Source organism: Diachasmimorpha longicaudata, chromosome 1 (assembly GCF_034640455.1).
Source record: "Diachasmimorpha longicaudata isolate KC_UGA_2023 chromosome 1, iyDiaLong2, whole genome shotgun sequence".
In the NCBI taxonomy this organism is placed as follows: domain Eukaryota; kingdom Metazoa; phylum Arthropoda; class Insecta; order Hymenoptera; family Braconidae; genus Diachasmimorpha; species Diachasmimorpha longicaudata.
In genome coordinates, this window is record NC_087225.1 from 4382612 (window position 1) to 4405384 (window position 22773).

Sequence of the window (22773 nt, forward strand, 5' to 3'; positions counted from 1 at the left end):
TCATTCTTTCTAATATTTAGAATCCCAACGGAGTTACTCTCAGATCTCGGTAGCGAGTTCATGTGCGACTTGATTAAGGGATTGAAAAATCTACTAAAAACTAAACACATCACGACGACCCCTTATCATCCTCAAACCAATGGTTCCCTAGAGCGGTCACATTTAATTCTCAAAGATTATTTAAAGCATTTTGATAAACTCGATCAGAGGGATTGGGATCTCGATGTCTCCCTTGCAATGTTCACTCACAATACTGCCGTGCACAAATCGACTGGGTATATGTCATACGAATTATTATTTGGAAATAAACCTTACCTTGCATCTTCACTCACTGAAGAATCTGAATTTCACTATACGTATGACGATTACATTGGAGCACTAAAATTCAAATTAAATAAATCTTTACAAATTGCCAGACAAGGTTAGATATCCTCCAAAGAAAAGAGCAAAGGGTATTACAAGAAAATTCACCCTGTAGAATTTTATGTCGGTGATCATATGTTAATTAAAAAGTTTACAATTACCACTGGAAAATCCAAGAAATTAATTACACCAAGTAAAGGTCCATTTAAAATTCTGAAACTCCACAATAAACTAACTGTAGACGTCCAAATTGCTAACAACAAAATAAAGAGATACCATACTAACTTTTTAAAATATTATTTTTCAGACAATGAATCTGATAATCTTGTTCCTCCTCCTAATTTCTAATTACTCCCGTGTTAACACCTATTATAGTGTCCAACAATTCCACAACCCTAGTGGAATTTTCTACGATAAACTCGGTTCAGCACGGCTATCTATTTCAAAATTAACCTTTTTAGCGCATTTAAATATTAAGCATCTACAAAATGCTCATTTCATAATACATAATAACTATGATCGCATCTTTCGAATTTGTAACGCTAAAACTACCCAATTCCCAGACATAACTTTTCACCATTGTAGTCAATCCCTTAGGACTATTCGGAAGGAAATAGAAGAAATCGATCGGAAAAGGGAAATCCTCGATGAATTAATTAACCATGAACCTGGACGATTCTCTCGTGGATTAATAGATGGAGTTCCCGATGCTGATGACGGTCAATATTACACTGATGGTATTAATTCTCTCGTAAATAATAACAAACAAACCCAAACTCTTTTGAAATCCCAAATTCAGATAATCACGAGCACAATCAAAAATTTCAATAATTCTCTCTCAGAGAGCAAGAGCAAATATTGGTTAATTTTTTAAACTATCTCGAGCTCATGATTATTATCATCACACACATCTCCGCATTATCAGGCCTAGTCCCCCAAATATTGGGCAAATATACAGAATATATTGATGCTCTCAAGGTAGGCAAACACAATACTTTATCTCCAACAATTGTAACTCCTGAAAATCTAGTGCAAGAAATGAAACAATATAAGAATACGACTTATTATTAAATTTGGATCCCACCCCAGTTGATCGAAAAATGGCACCCTATTTTTCGCTCAACTGAAATAGTATCGATGACATTAGAAAAAAAAAAAAAAACATTGGTGTCGTGGCCGTGCCGGCGCTAGCCCTCTTCGGCAAAAAAGCATGGACTGGAAACTGTTGTGGCGGAAGGCACGCAGAAAAGTGTCATGGCAGCGCACGCAATCCTCTTTGGTTGCATGCACTGCCATGCGTGCGCTGATCCCCAAAAGAGGCAGGACGCCACTCGCAATGTTGGGGTGTCTGCTTGTCACCCGACTGAACAATTCTTCAGTAGCAGCCCTGCTACTGAGCCACCAAAATGTCTTTTTTCTGTTGAAATTGGGTAACACTAGGATGAGCTGAAATGAGGATATGAGAATGCTTCATTCAAAATTAAGAAGATTGGGAAGACGTCATTTCAAACCCAACTGCCGGGTTCGATTCTGCCAATTTTGTTTTACTTTTTGACAGAACAGTCGAATGGTTTCTTGATTCGCGGTTTTAAAGAAACTCTGGAAATGAAGATTTTGTGTTATTAGAAATGCGATAGTGATAATGATTCAAACGTGTGAATGTTATTTTATTGTCTTTTATTTTCCACTCTCGAAAGGCACAACCGTTCTGGTTCGTTTCCTTAGAGGAACTAACCAAAAAGACTAAAGGGCCACAACAGATTAACCATGGTTCTACTGATGCACCTCTGTTTAAACCCTAGAAAACAGAGGATACACATCATTCGCCAAATTTCTCAGAATTTTCACCCATAAAAATGTTTTCCAATCTCAAGTGGAAACACTAGAATAAAAGAAATACAAATCGTACAAAGACCTATTCAGTCCAACTGTAATGTAATTTTTGATAAATAGTTTGAAATGTAAACTCCAATATGTGTAGTAAGATGGGGATTGAGAATTATTTGCAATGAAAACAAATAGCAGAACCGAATGCGCTAGTTGGGTTCGGAATGATGGCTTCCCAATCTCCTTAATTTTAAGTCGAACATCGTATCCTCCTTTCTGCTCGTCCTTGTCGTGTTTAATTTCAATGGAGAAAAGCACTGCAGTAACGCAGAGGATTACACTTCCATTTTTAACTAGTCCCTCTGACCGCAGGACTACTACTGAGGAATTGTTGAGTCGGCTGACGGGCAGACACCCCAGCGTTACGTGTGACGCCCTGCCCCTTCTGGGGTGAAGTACTACGATGGCGCTGGCACCACTCAAACCCCCAGAACTGACCCTCTACTTCAGTCAATCCTCTTTGGAGTCAACCACCAGCTCGCGACGTAACACGAGTACGTGGCTTGAGGCGACATTTCCCGCCTTCGAATTGGCGATTCGATCACAATGTTGGAACCCAATTGTTTAATGCGTATTCGAGCGCGATATGCTAAACTATCGAATATCTTGGGTCCAATAATTGCTATTTTTTTTAACATAACCTGTCAATAATCACAGTTGTATGTTTTTCAAAATAGTACTCACTCCTGGCACAGGATTACGACGAACATTTGTGGGTATTTTACTCTTTCCACCAGCCGCAGATGGTGGCCGCGAGTGTGGCTGGGTTCTTGCGAGTATAGGGGGATATGGGTCACTTAGACGAGGAGAATTATCTGCAACCATGAAATTCAATAATATTAACTAATAATATTCAACATATTAATTCTTTCTATTTCCTCTTTTTTATATTCTTTTGAATCAAAAAACACTTTGCATAGTCAATGGAAAGAGAAACTTGTTTCTATGAAGGAAACTGCGAAATTATTATTTTTGTATGGAGAATAATTATAATAACTCTATGCGATATCTGCGATGACCGTTTCTCAATTAATTAGGTTATGGGCCCTGTTGTGATTATCATATCAAACAACCAAAATATCAGTGAATGTTCCAATGAAATATTTTCGAAGACGTGAGATGATGTCAGATAGGCGTATTAACTTCAAAACGACTTTAAAACGATCCTCCTGAATGGATAACAATTACGATTTCTGCTAGTAAGGCACCGGTCATGCAGACTATCCTACTACTCAGACAAAAATGAGAGATCGTGTTTATGGGCCAAGGCATTATCGAGGCTTAAATATAAAATACTGGCATTGCCGTTGAAAAATGATCTCAAGATTATGCACAGTATTGTCCATCAATATCAAACACAAAAATCAAGTTGACGCATTCGTCATGATTAAAAAAACGTGAATCCAGTTTCACAAAGGCTATTGAAACTCATAAAGCGTCCATAAAAGATACACAGCCAGAATTAAATGCATATCTAAGACCAGTACAGATAATTTCATTGGTTCCAACATTTATTGGGCAGCAAAAAAGCCATGATAAAAATTATGCCAACTTATGTCAATTCCGAAATATTAATGGAACACAGGAATTCCCCCGAAACCCTCTGACATATTTTCTGGATCTGCCCCATTTATATGAATGCACCCCTTTGTGAAAGCTGTGAAAAAATTAAAAATTTCCACATTCCATATCCTAAAGCTAATCTTCTACCCAAGGTCCAAACCAGCCTACCTCATCCACAACTACTTAAAATCTATCCACAAATCAGTCTAACCGCTATTTCAAATCTTCCTTGCCTTGTCTCTGCACTACCTCATTCCTTAGCTTACCACCTCCCACCCATTCTCATGTAACGTTCCTACGTTGGGAATAACGGCTGCCAGACTTAGAGTCAGTGCCAACAAAAATTAGAAGAAGAAGAACGCGCAACAGCTGTAGCCAAAGCATCTCTTAGTGTATTTAAAGGGTAAGTCTTAAATAAATATACTTGTAGTATGTTTCTGAAATATTAGTGCCCTGCTTATTGCCGTTCGATCTCCCGTTCTAAGCCGTGTAGTACAGCCCCAAAATGGCAATCAACCACTTTTTTCGGATGAAGATTTGTTGGAACAATTAAACTTGGGGGAGTATTTTTTGTGGTAAAAGTAACCTTCGTCGGCCCTCAATTTGCCCCCTGGACGTCTAATTTTCATCTAAAATTTCTTTCCGTGTTGAGTTAACAAAGTTCGTAACATCCTGCGGATCTGAATAAATAACTCGCGAATATTATCTGTTTTCTTGAAAGGTTATACAAAATGTCACACTTGCTCAATTTATTTATGGGATCAATTTACTTATTTAATACCATTATTTATTCCATTTTAGAAGTTTCCCGTGTTTTCGAAATATTTACAATTAGTTTTTATTGGGTAAATAAAGTATTTTCCACCTGGATAACGAACTTCCCTAATTTTACCCTGAGATTCTCGGGTTGATCAAATTAACTTGATAATGTGGAAATTGGGGAAAATGGTAAAAATTTGAATACAACAATGTTGACATAATGCAATATATTTCGTTGATTTATTTTCATTATGAAAATGGAAAAACTTGAAAAAGTTGAGTTTTGAAAGTGCTGTTGAAATGCAATTGGTGTTGTCAAAACTCTTGATACCCGAGCCGAGTTTTCACATCTTGTTACTCCAAGAGGTATTATTACAAAAAAATCGAGATGTGTCAAAATTACCTTCCACAAAAGCATTATCGACATTTTGGTTGTATTTTCTAGTTTGCGATAATTTCATAGGGAATGACATTAACGTTACTTTGTCAAATTATTTTTTTACCTGTTGATCCAGTTTCGTTTAATGAACACATCATGACAATACTATTGAATGGTATACTTTTACATATTTTGCAATTAATTTAGAAAACTTCAATCTCGTTTCCCATGCGCCGTCCGAATTAAAAACTAATAAAGTTTCTTCACTTGATGTGAAAATTGGCGTTAATGAATGAAACAAAAGAATTGGCAAACAATTTCGCTGATAATTTCATTCAGTCCAGAACATCGATCTTCAGTAATAATAGTCTGAACCTGCTTGATTACTGGAGGCTGTTAAGTTTCTCCTGTCGATAATGGTCAACAGAAACTAGGAAAAGTGGTGTGCGTGAGATTAATTATTTTATCCCGCACACTTTTCGACCTATTAAATTAACTTCAATCGAATGAATAAAGAACTAAAATTGAAAATGTCACTCCACGTTGATTTTATTTTATATTGATCATTTTTCCCACCCAAATTTCAGCCAATAGAATTGCACCATTTGTTGATATTTTGTATAGCCTACCTCGAATATCAGCGATTATTTTTCCCATCCAAATCTTGGCCAATAGGATTGCACCATTCGACGTTATTTTATATAGTCAACACGGTATTTCAGCGGAAATTCTTGGAAATTTCACTGGAAATTTTGCATGTTGCCTATATAAAAAAAAAACAAATGATGAAGTAACCCTCAATTGTATCTGACAGATTAAATGGCAATTCGTTGAAAATTATGTCTCATGGTGCAATTCTATCGGCCAAGATTTGGATGCAAAAAATAATCCCCCGAATACCACTCGAACTTCGAAATTATCTGATATTTCCCTCAAGGTTCCCTACAAATAAATAAGCTTGTCAAGTTTTCCAGAAAAATCACTCGCGCTTCGCGCTCGTGATTTTTAAACTGGAAAACTTGACACGTTCATTTGTTTGCAACAAACCTATCGGGAAATATTCGATAATTTTGAAGTACTTGTGGTATTATATGTGAATATTATTACAAAAAATACAAATACAGTACTATAAAACTTGATATTCATGATTCACGATTATTTTTATTTTGTGAAAATTCCTCAAATATTTAAGTTTTAATTGAATGGACTGATCCGGATGACCGTGAGGATTCTGAAGTGAAGTTGTTACTTCCCGTGACACTACCAGACTGTCCTGGTCACTTCTATCTTCCTGTTCTTGAGAACGTGTCCTGTCCCATTTTTGGAGGTGTTGGGAAAAGGAAGACGTTGGACATAAAAAATGCATGCTTGTGTGGAGAAGACAATTTCGCGTCATAAAAACTGACTCCGTGGAGGGATGAGTGAACATTGAGCACAGCTTGTAAGGAATTAAGTTACAGAGAGTGTTAAGGGAATTTTTTTTATTATAAAGAGCTATGGATGGAAATAACGTATGAGACTGCATGGGTTTGAGAATAATTTTAGAGTAATTGGAGTTTTTAGACGAAGAATTTTCCAAGGGAAAGTTTCCGGGGGTTTTCCCCAACAGATGTTGAAAAAATGTTTTCTTCATCCGCTCATCCGAGTCTCCGAACAATGAAAAAATATGCAATGCAACTCAAGCTCATCCTTTTTCTTGCATAAAAGGATAAAACAAGTGGGCTGAACTGAATCTCCATTATTTTAATTTAAAAAACGCTGTTTTCTATTATAAACACATTTGATACTTGATCTTGCTGTTCTCCCGGATGTTTGTGAAAGTCATGTCAACTTGGAGTGTCAGTCACCTTTGCCAATATATCGACTTTAAGGGCCCAAAGAATCACTAGCCGCTTTGAAACCTTTGACTCTCTCCTATAATTTCTTCGTTTCGAAACTTTTATTCAGCTTTTCCATTTAATTCTTCTCATCATTTGACTCGACTATTCAACGTGAAAGTACCTTTAAAGCTTTTAAATTGATAGAACAAAATCAGACAGGGCGCGCAAAATGGGACAACTTAAACTTTAGAAAATAATGAAGATTTTTCTTGAAAAAATCCAAATATTTGTATTTTCTAGCAATTTTCAACGTGCCTTGAAATCTAAGTAAAAGAATAAATAATTTATTACAGCTGTGTGTATAGAGCAGGTGGAACACTATAACTGGGGAAACTTCGATAATATTTGGTGGTGTGCGCCTAATTCTGACTTATATTTGAGGGATCATCATCATCATTGCCCTATTCTACCTTTTTGTTTTTGCATTAAATTCCATAACAGTGTTTGCAATTGAGATCATTTATCAATTTGAATACAAGTATTTTGTGACGACAACCATCGATTTTTGAGAGGATATGCCATTTTGCTTTATCTTTCTCTGTGTTTTCAATTCTACTTTTCCAATTACGATAATCACAATTAGAGAGCATTTAAAAAACGCCCCTAGTAATTAGATGCTTCGAGAAATGAAGAAAAACAAATTAATAATGCCCTTTGCAAGGGGATTCTCCATTTCTTAAATTGTTATTCCCATTGTGAGGTACCTCAAAAGTTGTGATGAAAAAGTACTTTGTGGCTCCTGGAATTATATCCTCAAAATTATATTCATCAGTAAATCATCGTATTGGGTGGACAAAATAATCGATGTCATAATATATGTACACTGAATCAACATCTGCTCGATAAATGATTTCGTAATCAAAATATCGAATCTGTATGAACAATTGAAGTTTCTACTGTTTTTTGCACCCGCTAGGTCTCAATCATTTGTTCAGATGGACTCATTTTTTTCAAAATTTTCTATTGATTAAATATGAATTATTTACCTATTAATATAGTCAACAACTGTGAAAAAAAAATCTGCAAAATAATACCAATAATTTTTTTTTCTTAAATTTTTTGGATTAGTGTCTGTTGGAATTCTTGCCTTTCGGTAGCTCTGCAATCACACACTTGCAACCGCTCACCGTTGGTCAACGATCAAAACAAATCGATCGTTGCCATGGGACTACTTGGCATACTTTTGGTTTCGAGTCGCCACTTCCTGGACACAGCTCACTATTATCCTGCATAGGATAATAGACCCACCAAAGGTCACGTGGGATTGGAATCCGGAGTTATTCCATCGATCGGACTAATCGCCCGCTCATTCGCTTTCATTATTTTCATTCGCTCATTACTAGTTTTTCCGGTATTGCTCATAACGGACCAGTTAATTATTCTCGACCGCTCAACTATTATTGTTATTGTGTAAGTGACAAGCTTTTGTTATAAAATAAAAGGTGACCTGTGGTGACAAGTGCTTAGTGAGTGTATTTTTTTCTGGACCCGCTCGCCCCCCACCCGCATGATCCCCTCCGATCCAGATCCCTCATTAAACAGTGTCAATACTGAAATTTGGTTATTGATGAAATTTATGTTTACGAACAGCAACTAATAAAAAAATTTGAAAATTAAAGGAATCAATCCTGAGAACTCCTTAAGATCGAGGCAAAAAAAAAATAGCAACGTTGTGGTGGATGAAAATACATTCCTTAAGTATAGTCCTTCTTTTTTTTTATAAATACTTAGTCCCATATAATTAATAGTGCCACTCTCTTTTTCGATTTTATCGATTATCCTTCATTCAATCCGTCATAAGTAATTCATTTAAAAACTACTAATTATAATTAACGTACAAATCAGGCCCACTCACGGGTGTGGCTGGCAGATCAGTCAGTCGGAGGACTCGTCGACACTTCTTTTCGTTCTTCTTCTTCTTCATTTCATCCTTTTTTCATTCAATTGGAGTCTGATGATTGATAATTTTATTGCTGGATCGATCTGCTGAGTTCAGGTGGTTCGGATGCTTCTGGAAATACTGGAAGGTTGGGGGTACCAAGAGAAGATCTTTCAGACATTGAAGAGGCCAGCGTTGACCTGATGAAAACGTAGAGCCAGGGCCAAGCAGCTGTGGAGTTCTGTCGAGCTGAGAGTTTCGTGTTGATCCTCAACACGCGTTCTCTAGTAGAATCGCCTCGTACTGGATTGCAAACGACTTCTCCAAAAATCAGTCTGGGGGATGCAAAGCTTTTTTCTCAACGAAAAGGCGAGTTGAGCGGGATACTGACATACTGTTCTGGTCCCCTGTTACGACCAGACGATCGTTTGTTTTATTTGTAATAATTTAATGATCTCTAAATTTAGCATATAAGTAACATTAATTATTTAATAATATTCACGTAGTCGTTGCAGTGAAAGTTTCGTGCACGTGGGGGCATTTCACGCGCCAGCAAGAGAGAATTTGGGGAAACTCAAATTAAACACGCACAACACTTAACTTTTTGCAGTAATCCTCTAATTTATGCCCTTTCCCTGTCTAGAAATCTTAGAATTCTAGACAATTCTTGATTTATGACCCTTTTCCGCTCGTAAAACTGGAATGACCTCGAAAAACTCTCTCGTTGTCGTCTGAAGTGGTGCCACGTGCATTATAGAAAAAGGGCCTCAGTCCTCGCGGGCTGACCCTTCAAAAAAAAGACAGCCAATAAGCAGCAAATTGAAGTCCCCTTCCAAATTCCCTCAAAAAAACTTCGTACACTTGGACGAAAGGAGGAAGATTGGAAGAGAAGACATAGTCAGTATTGTTCCTACGGCGTCAATCGACACATAACCAGAATTTTCCATACCTTTCGAGTAGTAGTATTCCACAGGACAACCAGTCCATCAATTCAATAATTTAAGCAGATAAAACTATTATTTTACCTTGAGTGAATTAAATATACGTGAGCATTTGTGTAATCAAAAAACTGTGTTGTCTAATTTATTTCAATTATTAAAAAAAGGGAATAACAAGAAGAAACAATTCATTTGACTAAGTTGAGTGAAAACATCCCCTGACTTCAACATAGTTGAGAGCAGACAAACCTGCTCACGTGTGCTCCAGGTGTCACAGGACTTGCGTTTCAGGTTCGGTATATCTTGGGCTGATAGTCAGGGTTCTAATAGAAGAAGACTAACGTTCGCGGATATTTTATCATGGGATCGAGATTAAGAATGTTAAGAAAAGCTCAAAAAATATATCAAAAATCTTTTCGAAATTGAACCTAAAGTTTAATTCAATCTTTAGTTTCTATTGATCCGCATAATATAGAATTTTTTTTAACTCCGCAAGCTCCTCGAGAATTACGTAAAGTGCCTCGTGGGCTTGATTGATGGTTGATTCAGGATTATTTTAGTTGGGCTGCAAAAGCTTCGACTGCAATGTCCAAGTTCCATCCATCCACATACAAAATACCACATGCACACCGTCGGAGTTTTGCACAACAACGCTGCTCAACCTGTAACATTGATTATTAAAAAACTTCAATTAGCTTTCTGCAAATTGAATGATCTATATAATTATGAATGTAATACCCGTGACGATCTTTGAAAACAAATTCTTTTGGACTTTGACTCAGTGGGCTTATTTGGCAGGCACTTAGGACATTTCACCTCTTATGAACATCCAAGACCTTCTCTAGACCTTGAAAATTACTCCGCAAAAGGTTCACACTAGCAGATTGAAGGAGACAAACACCTCCAGTGAGGTCACAGCTGCACCAGTATTTTTCTATGAAACTGGGCTTTTTACTCATGCATTTTTGCCAAGTATGAACGATATGATCAGACAAGCTGATTTTATACTCAACCCTATTATTACGATCTCGAAGTTGATTTCTGTGACCAAAACAACTTTTCAAAAATAAATCTTTGAATGCTGCAATCAGATATATTCGCTGAATTCAAATAACTTGGCACGAGTTGCAAGGTATCGTTTGTAGATGTTATCAAATTCCGGAGTGTTGAATTCCCTTCAGCAACAGCAGAAAGAATTTGCAGGATGCAGGCAAATATATAAGAGCTTTTAATATAGCACGTGGTCCTTTTCAGCTTGAGACAAGATAGAATGCTCTCGGGATCCTTATAATTGAATGGCAGATGGACATCATTAACACCTTCAACCTCGGTCACTTCATCACTTGATCCTGAATTGTATCTGTAGGTAAAAAAAATATTGTATTGATTTAGTACTTTTGGAAGATGACAAAGGGATTTACGAATGCGTGCTAGTTATCGTTTTTTCACATATTGTATTCTAGATCTTGGTTAAAAGGTAAGAAAGAATTTGTTAATTTCATACTCGAGTTTTATTATTTCCCGCCTCCACTTTTTTCTAACACTGTGGGGACCCTGGGGTCTGCATTTCGATATTTTCTCCCCGCCAGGCGTTCACCTAACTTAAATCCCAAGTCCTCTACGTGCAAAACAACAATCGTGTTTTGTGAGGAGTGTTGAGTATTTTTGTCATTGAAAAATGACAAACAAGTCACTGAAACGGGAAAGGGAAATCGAAAATGTGAATCAAGGAATAGCTAAGGACGAGGGAGAAGTCCCTTCCTGCTAAGAGGTCGTCAGAGAGCCACCAGCTAAAAGGGTTGGTTGTTCATGTCATTTCGTTGTCATTATTGGAATATTATTCAGAAGAAGAAAAGAGTGGAATTGAGTTTTTTTGTTCAATCTAAATTTATCTCTTGAAGGATCGATCAAACATTCATTAATAATGCAACAAAAACAACAGACGAGTTATAGAATTTCTATGTGATCATACAATTTATTGTGGAGTTTATGATGCAAGTGATTTATCCTGATTAAGTGGTTCAACAATCCCTTTACTTCTAAATAAAATCCAAACTGTTGACTTTCTTCCATATTCCAGATGGATACAGCCAGAGAAACGGATAATCGTTTAACGGTCAATCGTTTATAACTCGCCACCGGTGGAGTGAAAATATCATTGAAATGAAAACAAATTTTTTTATTTGAAAAACTCAAAAATGAGATCTGATTTATTCAAATTCCGTCGTTTATTCAGCAGATAATGTTGAGCGAATTAAGGTCATTCTGTTTCATCCACCTCTTTACTTGCAGGAAAAATGAACGAACCGACAAAGGGTCGCGTGTTCGCGTCCAGAGGAATAAATCATCGAGACCGTCACTTGATGGAGGATTTGCAATCCCCCATGCCTCATCATCGAGCAGAAGCTAAAATGGAAAAGCAGAAGAACTTCTAGGTGGTGAACGAGATTTGCGAAGCCAAAAATTGTAACAAGGCGGTTTTATTCGAAGGGAGGAAGAAAAGAGATCTCTGCATGTGGTTTTCAAATGCCAAAAGTGGTCCTTCTGCCAAATTTTTGGTTGAGAATAGTAAGTTAATCTAGCAATCCCATATTGTCTTCCCAATTTCGTTTCCTACTTTTTTCCTAACCTTTGAATTGCTATTTTCCAATGAGGTTTTCATTTTTTTTTCATTTTTTCATTCTAATTCATTAACTTTTGGAAACCTTCAAATTTATTTAAACTATTAATCTTCACAGTTTACACAATGGGAGAAATGGAATTGACAGGCAATTGCCTAAAGGGATCTCGTCCAATTCTCTCCTTCGATGAGAACTTCTCCACAAATCCTCGTTACGCCCTCCTGCGAGAGTTGTTCACCCAGATATTTGGTGTCTCCAACCACCACCCTAAAAGCAAACCCTTCTTCGACCACTTCTACACATTCAGCGTCCTAGACAACAGGATAGGGTTCAGAAACTACCAGATCCTGACTGAAAATGGAGGATTAACAGAGATAGGCCCCAGATTTGTTTTGAATCCAGTGAAAATATTCGCTGGGAGTTTTGGAGGGGGAACCCTCGGGGACAACTCTGGAAGTATCGTCAAGCCGTGAATAAAAAAGCTGGTGGAAACTCCATACATTGACTCGAGCAGAAGATGGCACAGAAGGCGAACAAGCCTGAGGTCTCGTACTCGTTTAATCCATTGGATGATATATTCAAAGGAGAACCATTGGTGAAGGCCAAGGAGCTGGAGGCCGGAGAGTCAGAGGAGCTACGGACGAACCAGGGGACTGGGGAGACGGGTGAGGAAACTGTGGATCCCTTCGAAGGAAAATCTGTAGCCGAGATGAAGGAACTCGAGTAAAGAGCTCTGAGGAACTTGGAAAAAATGGTTAAGAAGTCCACTAAGTCCAAAACACTGGGCTCGAAGGTGACAAAGAAGAAGAAAGGAAGAAAAATAAAATTGGAAAATGAATTTGTTATTTGGGTGGTTGAAAAAAAAGTGTTTTAGATTTTTGTCTTGTTTTTTAAGATTATGTCCTTCAGGGAATTCTTTCCCCGACGTCTTTGGAGAATTTTTTTATATTTTCCTAAGAGTTTAGATGAATTGTTGAGTCTTGGAGGAAATAATGAATTTTAGAACTAAATTCAGCTTTAAGATGTATAAACAAAAATAAAAGTGAATTATATTTTTAAAAAATGTGAGCACGATTATATAGTTAGCAGGCCAATCATTTATTTTTCAACGTAACTTATTTGTATCGCTTGTGAATTATTCGGGATGATTTAGGAATTAAATTTTATTATTTGGGAATCGATTGTTTATGTATAATTAATTTTTATTTTAGCGATACACATAAGTTACATTGAAAAATAAATGAGTTGCCTGCTGACTGCATGGTCGTAGTGGTCACGACTTTTTCTGTTTTCCGGGACAACCAAAGTGAGAAATTTAGATCAGTTTTCGTTATTCGTTAAAATCGGTAACCAGGGTTTGAAGAATAAATTCGAATGGTAACGTTAAAAAAGAAATTTGTATTTAATCAATGAAAAAGCTTAATGGAAGCATATCAGAAATTGCTTCCTACCAATTTGTATTTTACGAAATTAAGTCGATTTTCCTGCTTCAGTGAGTAATGTTTTCTGTATGTAAATAGCTGATAATATTTCTTCCATTAAAATCGTTTCGCGATCAGACTCTGAAAATTTGGGTTAATAAAAGAGGAAAATTTAAGGATAAATGAATCCATATTCATCACATCACTAGACACTGCTTTCATCGTTGCTACCTTGGGACTCACCCACGTTCGACCAGACTCTGAAATGACAATCATATGAGCAAAAAATTTTAGACGGCATTCGTAATATATGATTAGTTTAATGATAACTAATTTCTACCATAAATCAAGTCTTCTCTCCAATGAGCATGAACACTTGAAAAACTGGATTCCTCCATCGCCAACCTGTAAAGTAAATGGTGCTTTGAAAGTCATTTGAAGTAAGCTATTATACACCACACAATAACTAGATTTTTTCAACTTCCTGTAACCATAACACTTCGTCAATGGTGGCAATGATACTCATAAGGGAAAAAAAATGCATAGCAACGTTGTGGTGGATCAAGATACAACCCTCTAGTATATGTATAGTATCGTATGATTTCCTCCAAATCAGAATGAACCCACTGAAATTTTGATAGATATTTAACACTAGAACTACCGACGATTGACGTATACCTACTTCTACCGGATGGGTCAAAATGACTTGTTTCTTAAATTACTAAAAGATATTTAAGAAAATACAGCAATTTTTACGTTTTTATATATTTTGTAATTTTATGAACAAATCTTAAATATTATCTTTTCATAATAGTAATATAATAGCAGTAATTTTTTAAATAATTATGCATAAACGTTAAAAACATTTTTTGCAAGTTACATATATTTTAGCAGAATATTTACTACAGACTCGTTTATGGCATATGCCACAAATGTTGTTCGTTTGATTATTAGTACAATGTGCTATTTGACACCGTTTACGTTTAATCGAAATAGGTGTCTGATTTTGCGACGACAGAGATGATGATATTCCTTCTACTTGATCTGTACATCTACCAGTTAGTTCTTTGCGGTCAATTGCAAGTTCTTCGGATAACTGGAATAAAAAGTCTTTTCTTAAAATATTTTCTTCTGTCACTTCTTTTTATAATATGCGTGCATTTATTCCGGCACGATGTAAAATATTGTAAAACACTTCTAATGCCCATCTTCGAGATCCAGCTATCACAGAATATTTCCGAGCCATTTGATCCGTAACATCTACGCCAAATTTGGTATTGTTATAAAATGTAATCTTTTCAGGTAAACGTTTTTCATCTTTTTCAGTTTTCACTGACTTATGTTTTGAACTGAGCACTAATGTTTTTTTATTGGGTTTCCTCTTATATATAGCCAGAGTACATTTTTCTGCTTTATAAAATACTGTCGAGAAGCGAGACATGTTATCCGTTTTTGATTTTGCAAGTTTAGGTAGTTCTCTCTTATTTTGTCTTATAGTGCCAACTAGGGAAGTTCTTTTAGTTATTAGTTTTGTTTCCACATTACAACAGAACAGCACCGAAAACCTTGTTCCGTGCGGGGTCAAAATGACCCATCTCGGTATATGTAGGTATACTGCATACTATTTTACAACATAATAATAAAAAAAAAGAAAACTGTTTTCCAGAATTAAATATTTGTATGTTTTAGAAAAAGTCGTACAAAATTTTCAGAAACAAAATGTACCTGAAATGAGTTATAAGAAATGTCAAACAAGTCATTTTGACCTCCTTGGTAGTTCTAGTGTTAACAATGATAATTATTTTATAACTACTTACTTGACCGAGACCCTTGACGTATCATAGCAACTACCACAATAATGGAGTCGCCAAACTGTAATTGACTCCGAAATGCCAGAAGACAAAAGCACGATGCACTCTCTCCTTTTGAATAAACATGTTGAAGATTAACGATACAACCAGTTATCACAGGGAAGATGTGCCAGGCCAATGACGAGAGATCTACCAATCTACAAGTAGGGAACATTAAGGGGTTACATGGGTTTCCTCGGACAAAAAACGGCCTTTTTTCAATAATTTTTTTTGCATATAAAAAATGAAATATTTAGATGAAACTTTTTATTATTTAAAAGATACATATTTAATAAACATTTTGTGAAATTTTCAAAAAAAAATATCAAGATGGCGGCCATTACGACGCCATTTCCGGCAGTCCCTCGGAAAAAAGGTGCCTCCGCGATGTCAGCACAACTTCTTTCAGGATTATCTGAAATGAAAGTAAAAAAATTCGTGTTTTAGTAAAGACAACAAACTAGGTATTGGACGAAGGAAAAAAAAATGAAAATTCGATTTTTGGCAGACATTTTTATAAAAAAATGCAAATTTTGATGAAAATTTCTCGAAATTTTTTATTTTCAAATAGTTGTAATTAAAAAAAAAAATCCTTCGTTCAAGACCTTGTAAATGATATCTCGAAGACTTGTGTAAAATTTCATTAAGATCGGTTGAGTAGTTCGCGAGAAATCTTGACAACCGACTTTGAAAATATAGTTTTGAGAAAAACGCGTTTAAAGTTTTGGAGACAATAAAAGTCGGAAAAAAAATCTTTTTTTCAACTTACATTGAATCGTCGATTCCTGGGCCATAAAGTAGAGAACCTGCTGCAGCTGCAATGTCCAGGGCATCCTTTTGCTCCTGTCGATGACGAACCCTGGCTTCACGAGTCTCGCTAGTAGATTTCTTTTCGGCTGCGATCACCCGGTTTTCATCTATCTTTCGGGCATAATTGTGGGAATTTGGACCAAGTTTTAGGTCCATACTGTGCATAATTAATAATAATGCTGATATTCCTTCATTGAAAGTACAAGCAACGATTAATGCAGCAATTTGAACGATTATTGACCCAGCTGGAAGTATTTTGGGAGTAATTTTCCAAATCAACTGATTGAAACTTTCATTGTTATTTTGTGTAAATCCACCAACACACCGCTCCAAAAGCTCATCCTTACTCAGGTCTTCATAAATTGGTTTCATTGCAGTCAAAACATCATCTGGTAATGGAGTATAATTGTGTTTGAACGATGAGAGATTATTTGATGCTGATGCTTGCTGCCAGGTGCACCACGTGGCTGGAGCTTCAGGGCAATTTTGATGCTGAGGATTTTTGTCTGTAGAGCTGTAGTGGTAGTAAGTAGCCCATATTGCATCCCTCATTTTATCAGCTGAATCACTGTTTCTTCTTATCGCTAAGCCATAATATACAGTTAATTTGTCTATCAATTTACTAGTCAATTTACCTTTACCGGAAAGAATTTTTTTTTGAGTTTTTTTGCCTTTGACCATCTTTTCCTCAACGGTTTTCTTCACTAAATCACGCAACCGGGTGCCCATCCTCTTCTGTACGTGGCCAATACATTCTTTCTTATTGACAACAAAATCTTCACCATAAGGTTGGGCTTTGAGAATACCAGAGTATGTTTTAGAATCTCCATCTCCTATATAATTTACGTACCTCACGCCATGTTTTACAATAGAACGTTTAAACATTTCAATAATTGAAGATACTTCCATGTTTCCAGATGCTCCAGTGTGATTGGCGGCACATTGATCAGTTTCGATGTGTTCTTCTTTCCACTCTTCAAATTCTGCCGTATCTAATTTTTTTTTCCAAGACTCACATAATTTACAGTATGAACTTTTAACAATAACATCCAAGACTTTTCCTGTCTGATATCCGATTAGAGAACTGACACCATAAAGTGATGCAAAACCACGCTTTTTCCACGTCCCATCACCGGAGACAGTCACATCTGTCGTATCTTCAATGTTGTTTGTTAAACTTGTCATTTGCTTTTCCTCTGTAGCAGCAGAGGAGAACAGTTTCTCAGCAACTATGGTAATACATTCATGTATTTTATTAATATAAAAGTCGTATGTTGATTGATTCAAAAAGGAGCTGCTTATATCCATCAAACCGCAAAACTTCTTGCATCCAGCAAGACCCAAACCCAATACTCGCATAACAAAAATAAACCGCCGATTTAGTTCATACATTCTGCCAATTTGTTGACATGATAAAATATATTTTGGTTTACATCGTTCACATTGTACCACAAGTTTAAATCCCAGACCGAATATGGAGCATTGTTTAAAATCTATTTTTCCATTACAAAATTGTTCTTCACCTGCACTTTTAATAATGTTTGAACACCGTACACAAGACGAAAGTGTAGAAAAAACCAGAGCAAAGTCAATGATCGAATATTGTAGTGTGGCTTCCTCTGGCACGTGCTGTTTATCCTCGCCTTTTAATTTCTTTGCCGACGAACTCGTGAAAGAATTATCATCTATCTCAGGATTTTTCGGATTAAACGATTGTTTCCTTTTCTTAGGTCTATCTTTTCTACGAACACCTTCCGTTATCTGGGATCTAGACACTTTAAACGGCATTTTTTATCGAATAAAATTCACAGCAAACACTTATAAACTCAAAATAAACTACGTAGTTTAACGAGAAATCACAAAATGAAGTATGTCCCACTAGTTTACCTTATACAGTGAAAGAAAAGGGCAAGAATTACGACTAACAATAGGGGGATGGGTCTAAAATAGGTACATCCGCAAAGAATGGTACAGGAAGTGGCGGCCATTTTCCCCAGAAGTTTCGGGGGTAGGGTCATCTATAATCACTGTAGGGAACTGAAAAAGAGAATTTCTTTCCCTGTTGTGAAAATTACCGATCGGAGAAAGGAATGCGAATGTCCTCTATGATAATTTTGTTGTAACACAAAATTTTTATGTTTTATAGATGGCGATAGTAATCGAATAATCATCTTTCAACGTTCTGTCAAGGGATGCTCAACCTAAAATACTAACGAGAATGTGCATGGAAGCTACATGCCCCGTTTTTTTCAAATAATTAATTAATTGTTAATGAATTAATTTATTGTATCGATGATGGTTATTCACTCTGTGAACTTAATCAGATTTTTTTTTCGCAATGCTCTATAATATTTCTTATTGTTACGGTTAATTATATATAATTGGACCAACCTAAGTTACCGGTGATGTAATTTAAAATTTAACAAAATGATAAATAAATAGTTGTTCATTGGATCATCCCATACAAATAATTGTTGTTAATGTTTATTGTTAATAATAAAAAAAATGGTTTCGGCGAGATTCTAACCCTGACTCTGACCCTCCAGCATATAACAACTATTTATTTATCATTTTGTTAAATTTTAAATTACATCACCACTAATTTAGGTTGGTCCAATTATATATGATTAACCGTAACAATAAGAAATATTATAGAGCATTGCGAAAAAAAAATCTGATTAAGTTCAAAGAGGAACCATTGACCATCGAAAAGTTGCTGCAGGTCATTGCGTATGTTCCTCCTTCATTTATTAGTTGATCTTTTGAAATTTGAATGAGCATAGTAGTATCATAAACTTTATTTTCAAGATCGAAGGAAATCACTTTTACCGGAGGAAAAACGACGCTGAAAAAAGTCCTTCTTCAGATTGGGTTCACCTACTGTAAGCGTGATGGTACTAGGTACCTCAAATAACAGCCATACATCGCTTACAGAAGGATCCAGTTCCTCAAAAAAATGAAGCATCTCATTGACGAAGGCAAGCCGATTGTCTACCAAGATGAGACTTGGACATATCGACGAGGAACGGGGAAGTCGAAAGAGTGGCAGGACAGTGATGTCCGGAGCCACACACATGTGAGGGTTTCCCCGCTTGGACGATAGGCTCAAACTTGGTCCAACCTTGGTTACCAAGCCTCGGGATTCCTAGTTTAGACCACGGTTGAACCTGTGCTAATTCCTAGGTAAAACCAAGTTTGGCGGTTCCCTGTGAATTAAAGCTTGGCTACCAAGGCAATTCCTATCTTCATCCAAGCTTCGGTCTCCGAGCTTGAATTGATAAGTTAGAACCAAGCTCGGGCCAATATATTTTAGAAAAAATTAAATAATTTATATTATATAAAGATATAAATCCATATTTGGGGGGGCCGATAGGTGGCGGGCTAGAGAGTAGACGTGTGAACGAGTAGTGGGCAAGAAAAAGCAGATTTATAAAGGAAAAAGTGAAGAAAAAGCTGAAGAAATGGGTGGAGAAGGAAGTGATAGTGGCGAGAACAGGTGGAAAATAGAAAATCGGCGGTGAAGTGAGTGGGAGGGGAGTAAAGAGACAAGAAGTGGTGCGGGCTTGGGAAGGTGGAAGAGTCAAATAAACCGTTGAGACTGGGACGAAAGTGGGGGAAGGGGAAAGGCGACGAGAAGCTTCTAGAAGGAAGAGGGAGAAGCCGCTAGCGGGAAGAAAAGGATGGAGAGCGAGAGGGATGAGAAGGCAGGCGCAGGCAGAAAAAGGCCGGCAGACCAAGGAAAAGAGAGGAAAAACCAAGGGAAAAGGAAATTGAGAAGAGTGAGGAGGAACTGGAAAAGTATTGGGAGAAGAGGGAAGAGGAGGAGGCAAACAACGAGGAGAGGAGGGCGATGGGGAAAATAAATGCAAAGAAATGGAAAAGGAACCAGGGGAAACGGAGGGGGAAAGATGGTTTTAGGGCAAGTAATTGACTAGAGAGAACGCCACAAGAAAAGGCGAAAGGCGAGCCGAAGGAACCAATAAGGAAGACAGGGTCGGTAACGGAGGAATCGAGGCAAAGCAGAGAGATGGCAGAGGATAAGAGGATAGAGGGGCTGGTGAAGATAATGGAAGGCCAGGAGAAACAAAAGGACTGGGCAAGGATAGAAGGATCAAGATGTTGTGATCACCACAAACACATTAAAAGGATACGGGGGAAATACTGGAGAGGTTGTGGAAAAAGGAGTTAAGCGAAATAGGAGAGAGGATAGAGGAACTAGTGGAAATAATGAAGGGGCAGGAGAAACAAAAGGACTGGGCAAGGATAGAAGGATCAGGGTATTGTAGCTACTACCAGCACATCAAAAAGACACGGAAATGGAAAAGTACTGGCTGGATAGGAGACTGAAAGAAGAACAGAAGACAGGATGGGCTAGGCGGAGATGTGGGAACGTACTGATCGGAGGAAGGAGAGGAATGAAAGAGGACGGATGTAGGGCATGTAAAAGGGAAAGGGAGGAGATGGAGAATGTACTAGGATGTGGAGAGTTAATGAAAAAGCTGGGAAAAGAAGACGAGAAGTGGTGGAAAGACTGGGGCAGAAAAAGCAATAAAAGGCACTGGAAAAGGAGGATGTCGGAGGTACTGGGAGCGCCTCCAGAAAAAAAGAAAAAGAATGATTGAGAGGCTGAGGAGAATAGAGGAAGCATTGAGGAGAGCAAAAGAGGAGGAAAGATGAGAGCGAAGAAGAAAAGAGGAAAGGCAGAGAGAAGAAGGAGGATAAGACTGGGTGATAGAGGAGTGGAGATGGATGTTCGTTTTGGACAAAATAGAGATATATGTTGTAATACATATACATAGATATATATATGTTGTGATTAAATTAAATTTAATTAAAAGAGAAGGCTGGAGGAGATGTAAAACAAGGAAATTGTAACATCAAAGAAATAAATATACTAATACTAATACTAATACTAAATCCATATTTTTTATAAATAAATATATTATTTATTTATTTTATTTTTTCTTCAATTTTTTGCAAGTTCGAGAATTTCTAACTGGTTATTGTCGGAGGGCTTTGAGCCAAAGCCGGAAAACTGTTAACATAATTCGTGGAAAAAAAATTAAGTTGATCGTGATGGTCAAAGAAAAAAAATTAAGTCAGAATTTAAATTGGAAGAATTATCAACTTTTGACAGTTTCGTTTGGCTATACTAATGCTTGGGTTGGGGGGAGCGAGCTGAACATATTTTTTTTAAAGTCAAACTTGGAAGTCGAGCTTGGATGAAGGCTGATGACCAAATTAGGCTGAAGCTTGATCTCAAATTGGGTGACGCTTGGATCAAGGTTGGTCCAAGTCTGGACGCCGAACTTCATTCAAGCTTGGATCAAACTTGGGATCCAAGCTCGGACGGGCGTTACAAACCAAGGGCTAGCCAAGATTGTTCCAAGCTTGGAAACCAAGATCGAACCAACCTAGCCTAGTCTCAGTTCAAGCGTGGACCAATGGTGAATTCCCACCTGGGCACTAATGAAAAAATCTCAGTCAGGAATGATTCGACTGGTGACCGGTACCTGATCTGTAATGCTGGCGGGAGGAGTGGTTTCATTCCGGAACGCTTCCTATTCTACCGTACAGCTGTCAAACCAAGACCAGATGACGATTATCATGGTGACATGAATGGAGAACTATTCCAGAAATGGTTCAAGGAAAGACTTGTCCCCAACATCCGGGAGCCATCGATAATCGTCATGGACAATGCATCGTATCACTCCCAACGAGTAGGTCTATTTTTACAGCGCGCAAAATTTTGTAGGTAATGAAATAAAGGAATGAAACAGGTGTTGGTCGATGGAAAATTTGATTCTCCATAACCCCGAATCAACCCCGAATAAGTTGAAGAGGGTGAGTCTAATCTTCAAGTTGCTCATAACTTTTCGATTCAGAATTCCATCCTCATCTTTGTTTCGAAGTTTAGACGTTGGGTTTTGAGACAACCTGTATTGATTGCTGCTTTTGTTACCGAGATTAAAGAATGCGACAATTTTGTTTATTATCCCCTCCTTGTTTCCTTTGCAGGTACATCAAAAACCTACTCAAAAATGGACAATTGCCCAGATCCAGAAGTGGTTGGATGATCATAACATTCGTTATGAACCAGGGACTACCACCAAGGAGTTACTGGTCATTGTTCAACTCAACAAGCCTGAAGTTCGTTACCAATTGGATGATTATGTTGCGGAATATACTGATCATGAGATTGTTCGTTTGCCTCCATACCATTCAATCTATAATCCGATTGAAATGGTTTGGTCACAAATGAAGCGATATTATGATAAGAATATTGGTCGCAACAATGATTATTCACACGAAATGGCTGAAACGATCTGGGCAGAGGCATTGGCATGCGTTTCTATACAGCAATGGGAAAACTATTGTCGTCATACTGAAACCAGAATCTTGGAGGACTATGCTCGAGAGGTA

The 22773-nt window shown here is 37.2% G+C and overlaps 3 protein-coding genes and 1 long non-coding RNA gene across 8 annotated transcripts in view; 2 read left to right on the forward strand and 2 right to left on the reverse strand.

The window, feature by feature from the left end:
• Window positions 1–5227, reverse strand: part of LOC135168177 (myosin heavy chain, fast skeletal muscle-like) — a 100162-nt gene extending 94935 nt beyond the window's left edge. For all 4 annotated transcript variants that reach the window (XM_064132399.1, XM_064132243.1, XM_064132319.1 and 1 more), the window contains exons 1-2: window positions 5076–5227; window positions 2935–3065 (exon numbers count right to left, since the gene is read on the reverse strand). In XM_064132399.1, the coding sequence (XP_063988469.1) occupies window positions 2935–3065; window positions 5076–5109 (165 nt within the window). In that variant the 5' untranslated portion in view covers window positions 5110–5227. The remainder of the gene's footprint in view (window positions 1–2934; window positions 3066–5075) is intronic.
• On the forward strand, window positions 3746–8290 carry LOC135168538 (uncharacterized). Its single transcript, XR_010300055.1, has 2 exons — window positions 3746–4216; window positions 7900–8290. It is a non-coding gene; the product is annotated as an uncharacterized LOC135168538 (long non-coding RNA).
• A 2638-nt stretch (window positions 8291–10928) lies between these two features.
• On the forward strand, window positions 10929–13557 carry LOC135168378 (ribosome biogenesis protein BRX1 homolog). The gene is given in 4 exon segments (XM_064132525.1): window positions 10929–11014; window positions 11941–12216; window positions 12387–12719; window positions 12722–13557. Coding segments are annotated over 3 exon segments (879 nt in total). The 5' UTR covers window positions 10929–11014; window positions 11941–11945; the 3' UTR covers window positions 12997–13557.
• Window positions 13558–15756: 2199 nt separating this feature from the next.
• Window positions 15757–18580, reverse strand: LOC135167084 (uncharacterized). 2 transcript variants are annotated; one of them, XM_064129969.1, is made up of 2 exons: window positions 16310–18580; window positions 15757–15955 (listed from the first exon to the last, which is right to left on the reverse strand). In XM_064129969.1, the coding sequence occupies exons 1-2, from the start codon at window positions 18136–18138 to the stop codon at window positions 15952–15954; spliced, it is 1833 nt and encodes a 610-aa protein (XP_063986039.1). In that variant the 5' UTR covers window positions 18139–18580; the 3' UTR covers window positions 15757–15951. The 2 variants fall into 2 exon arrangements, with proteins under 2 accessions (XP_063986039.1, XP_063986122.1); XM_064130052.1 differs by lacking the exon at window positions 15757–15955 and having other exon boundaries at window positions 16000–18580.
• Window positions 18581–22773: the final 4193 nt, after the last annotated feature.

What these genes read in the sequence shown, in the direction of transcription:
- LOC135167084 (XM_064129969.1), bottom strand. Translation starts at nt 18,138, where the DNA reads ATGCCGTTTAAAGTGTCTAGATCCCAGATAACGGAAGGTGTTCGTAGA.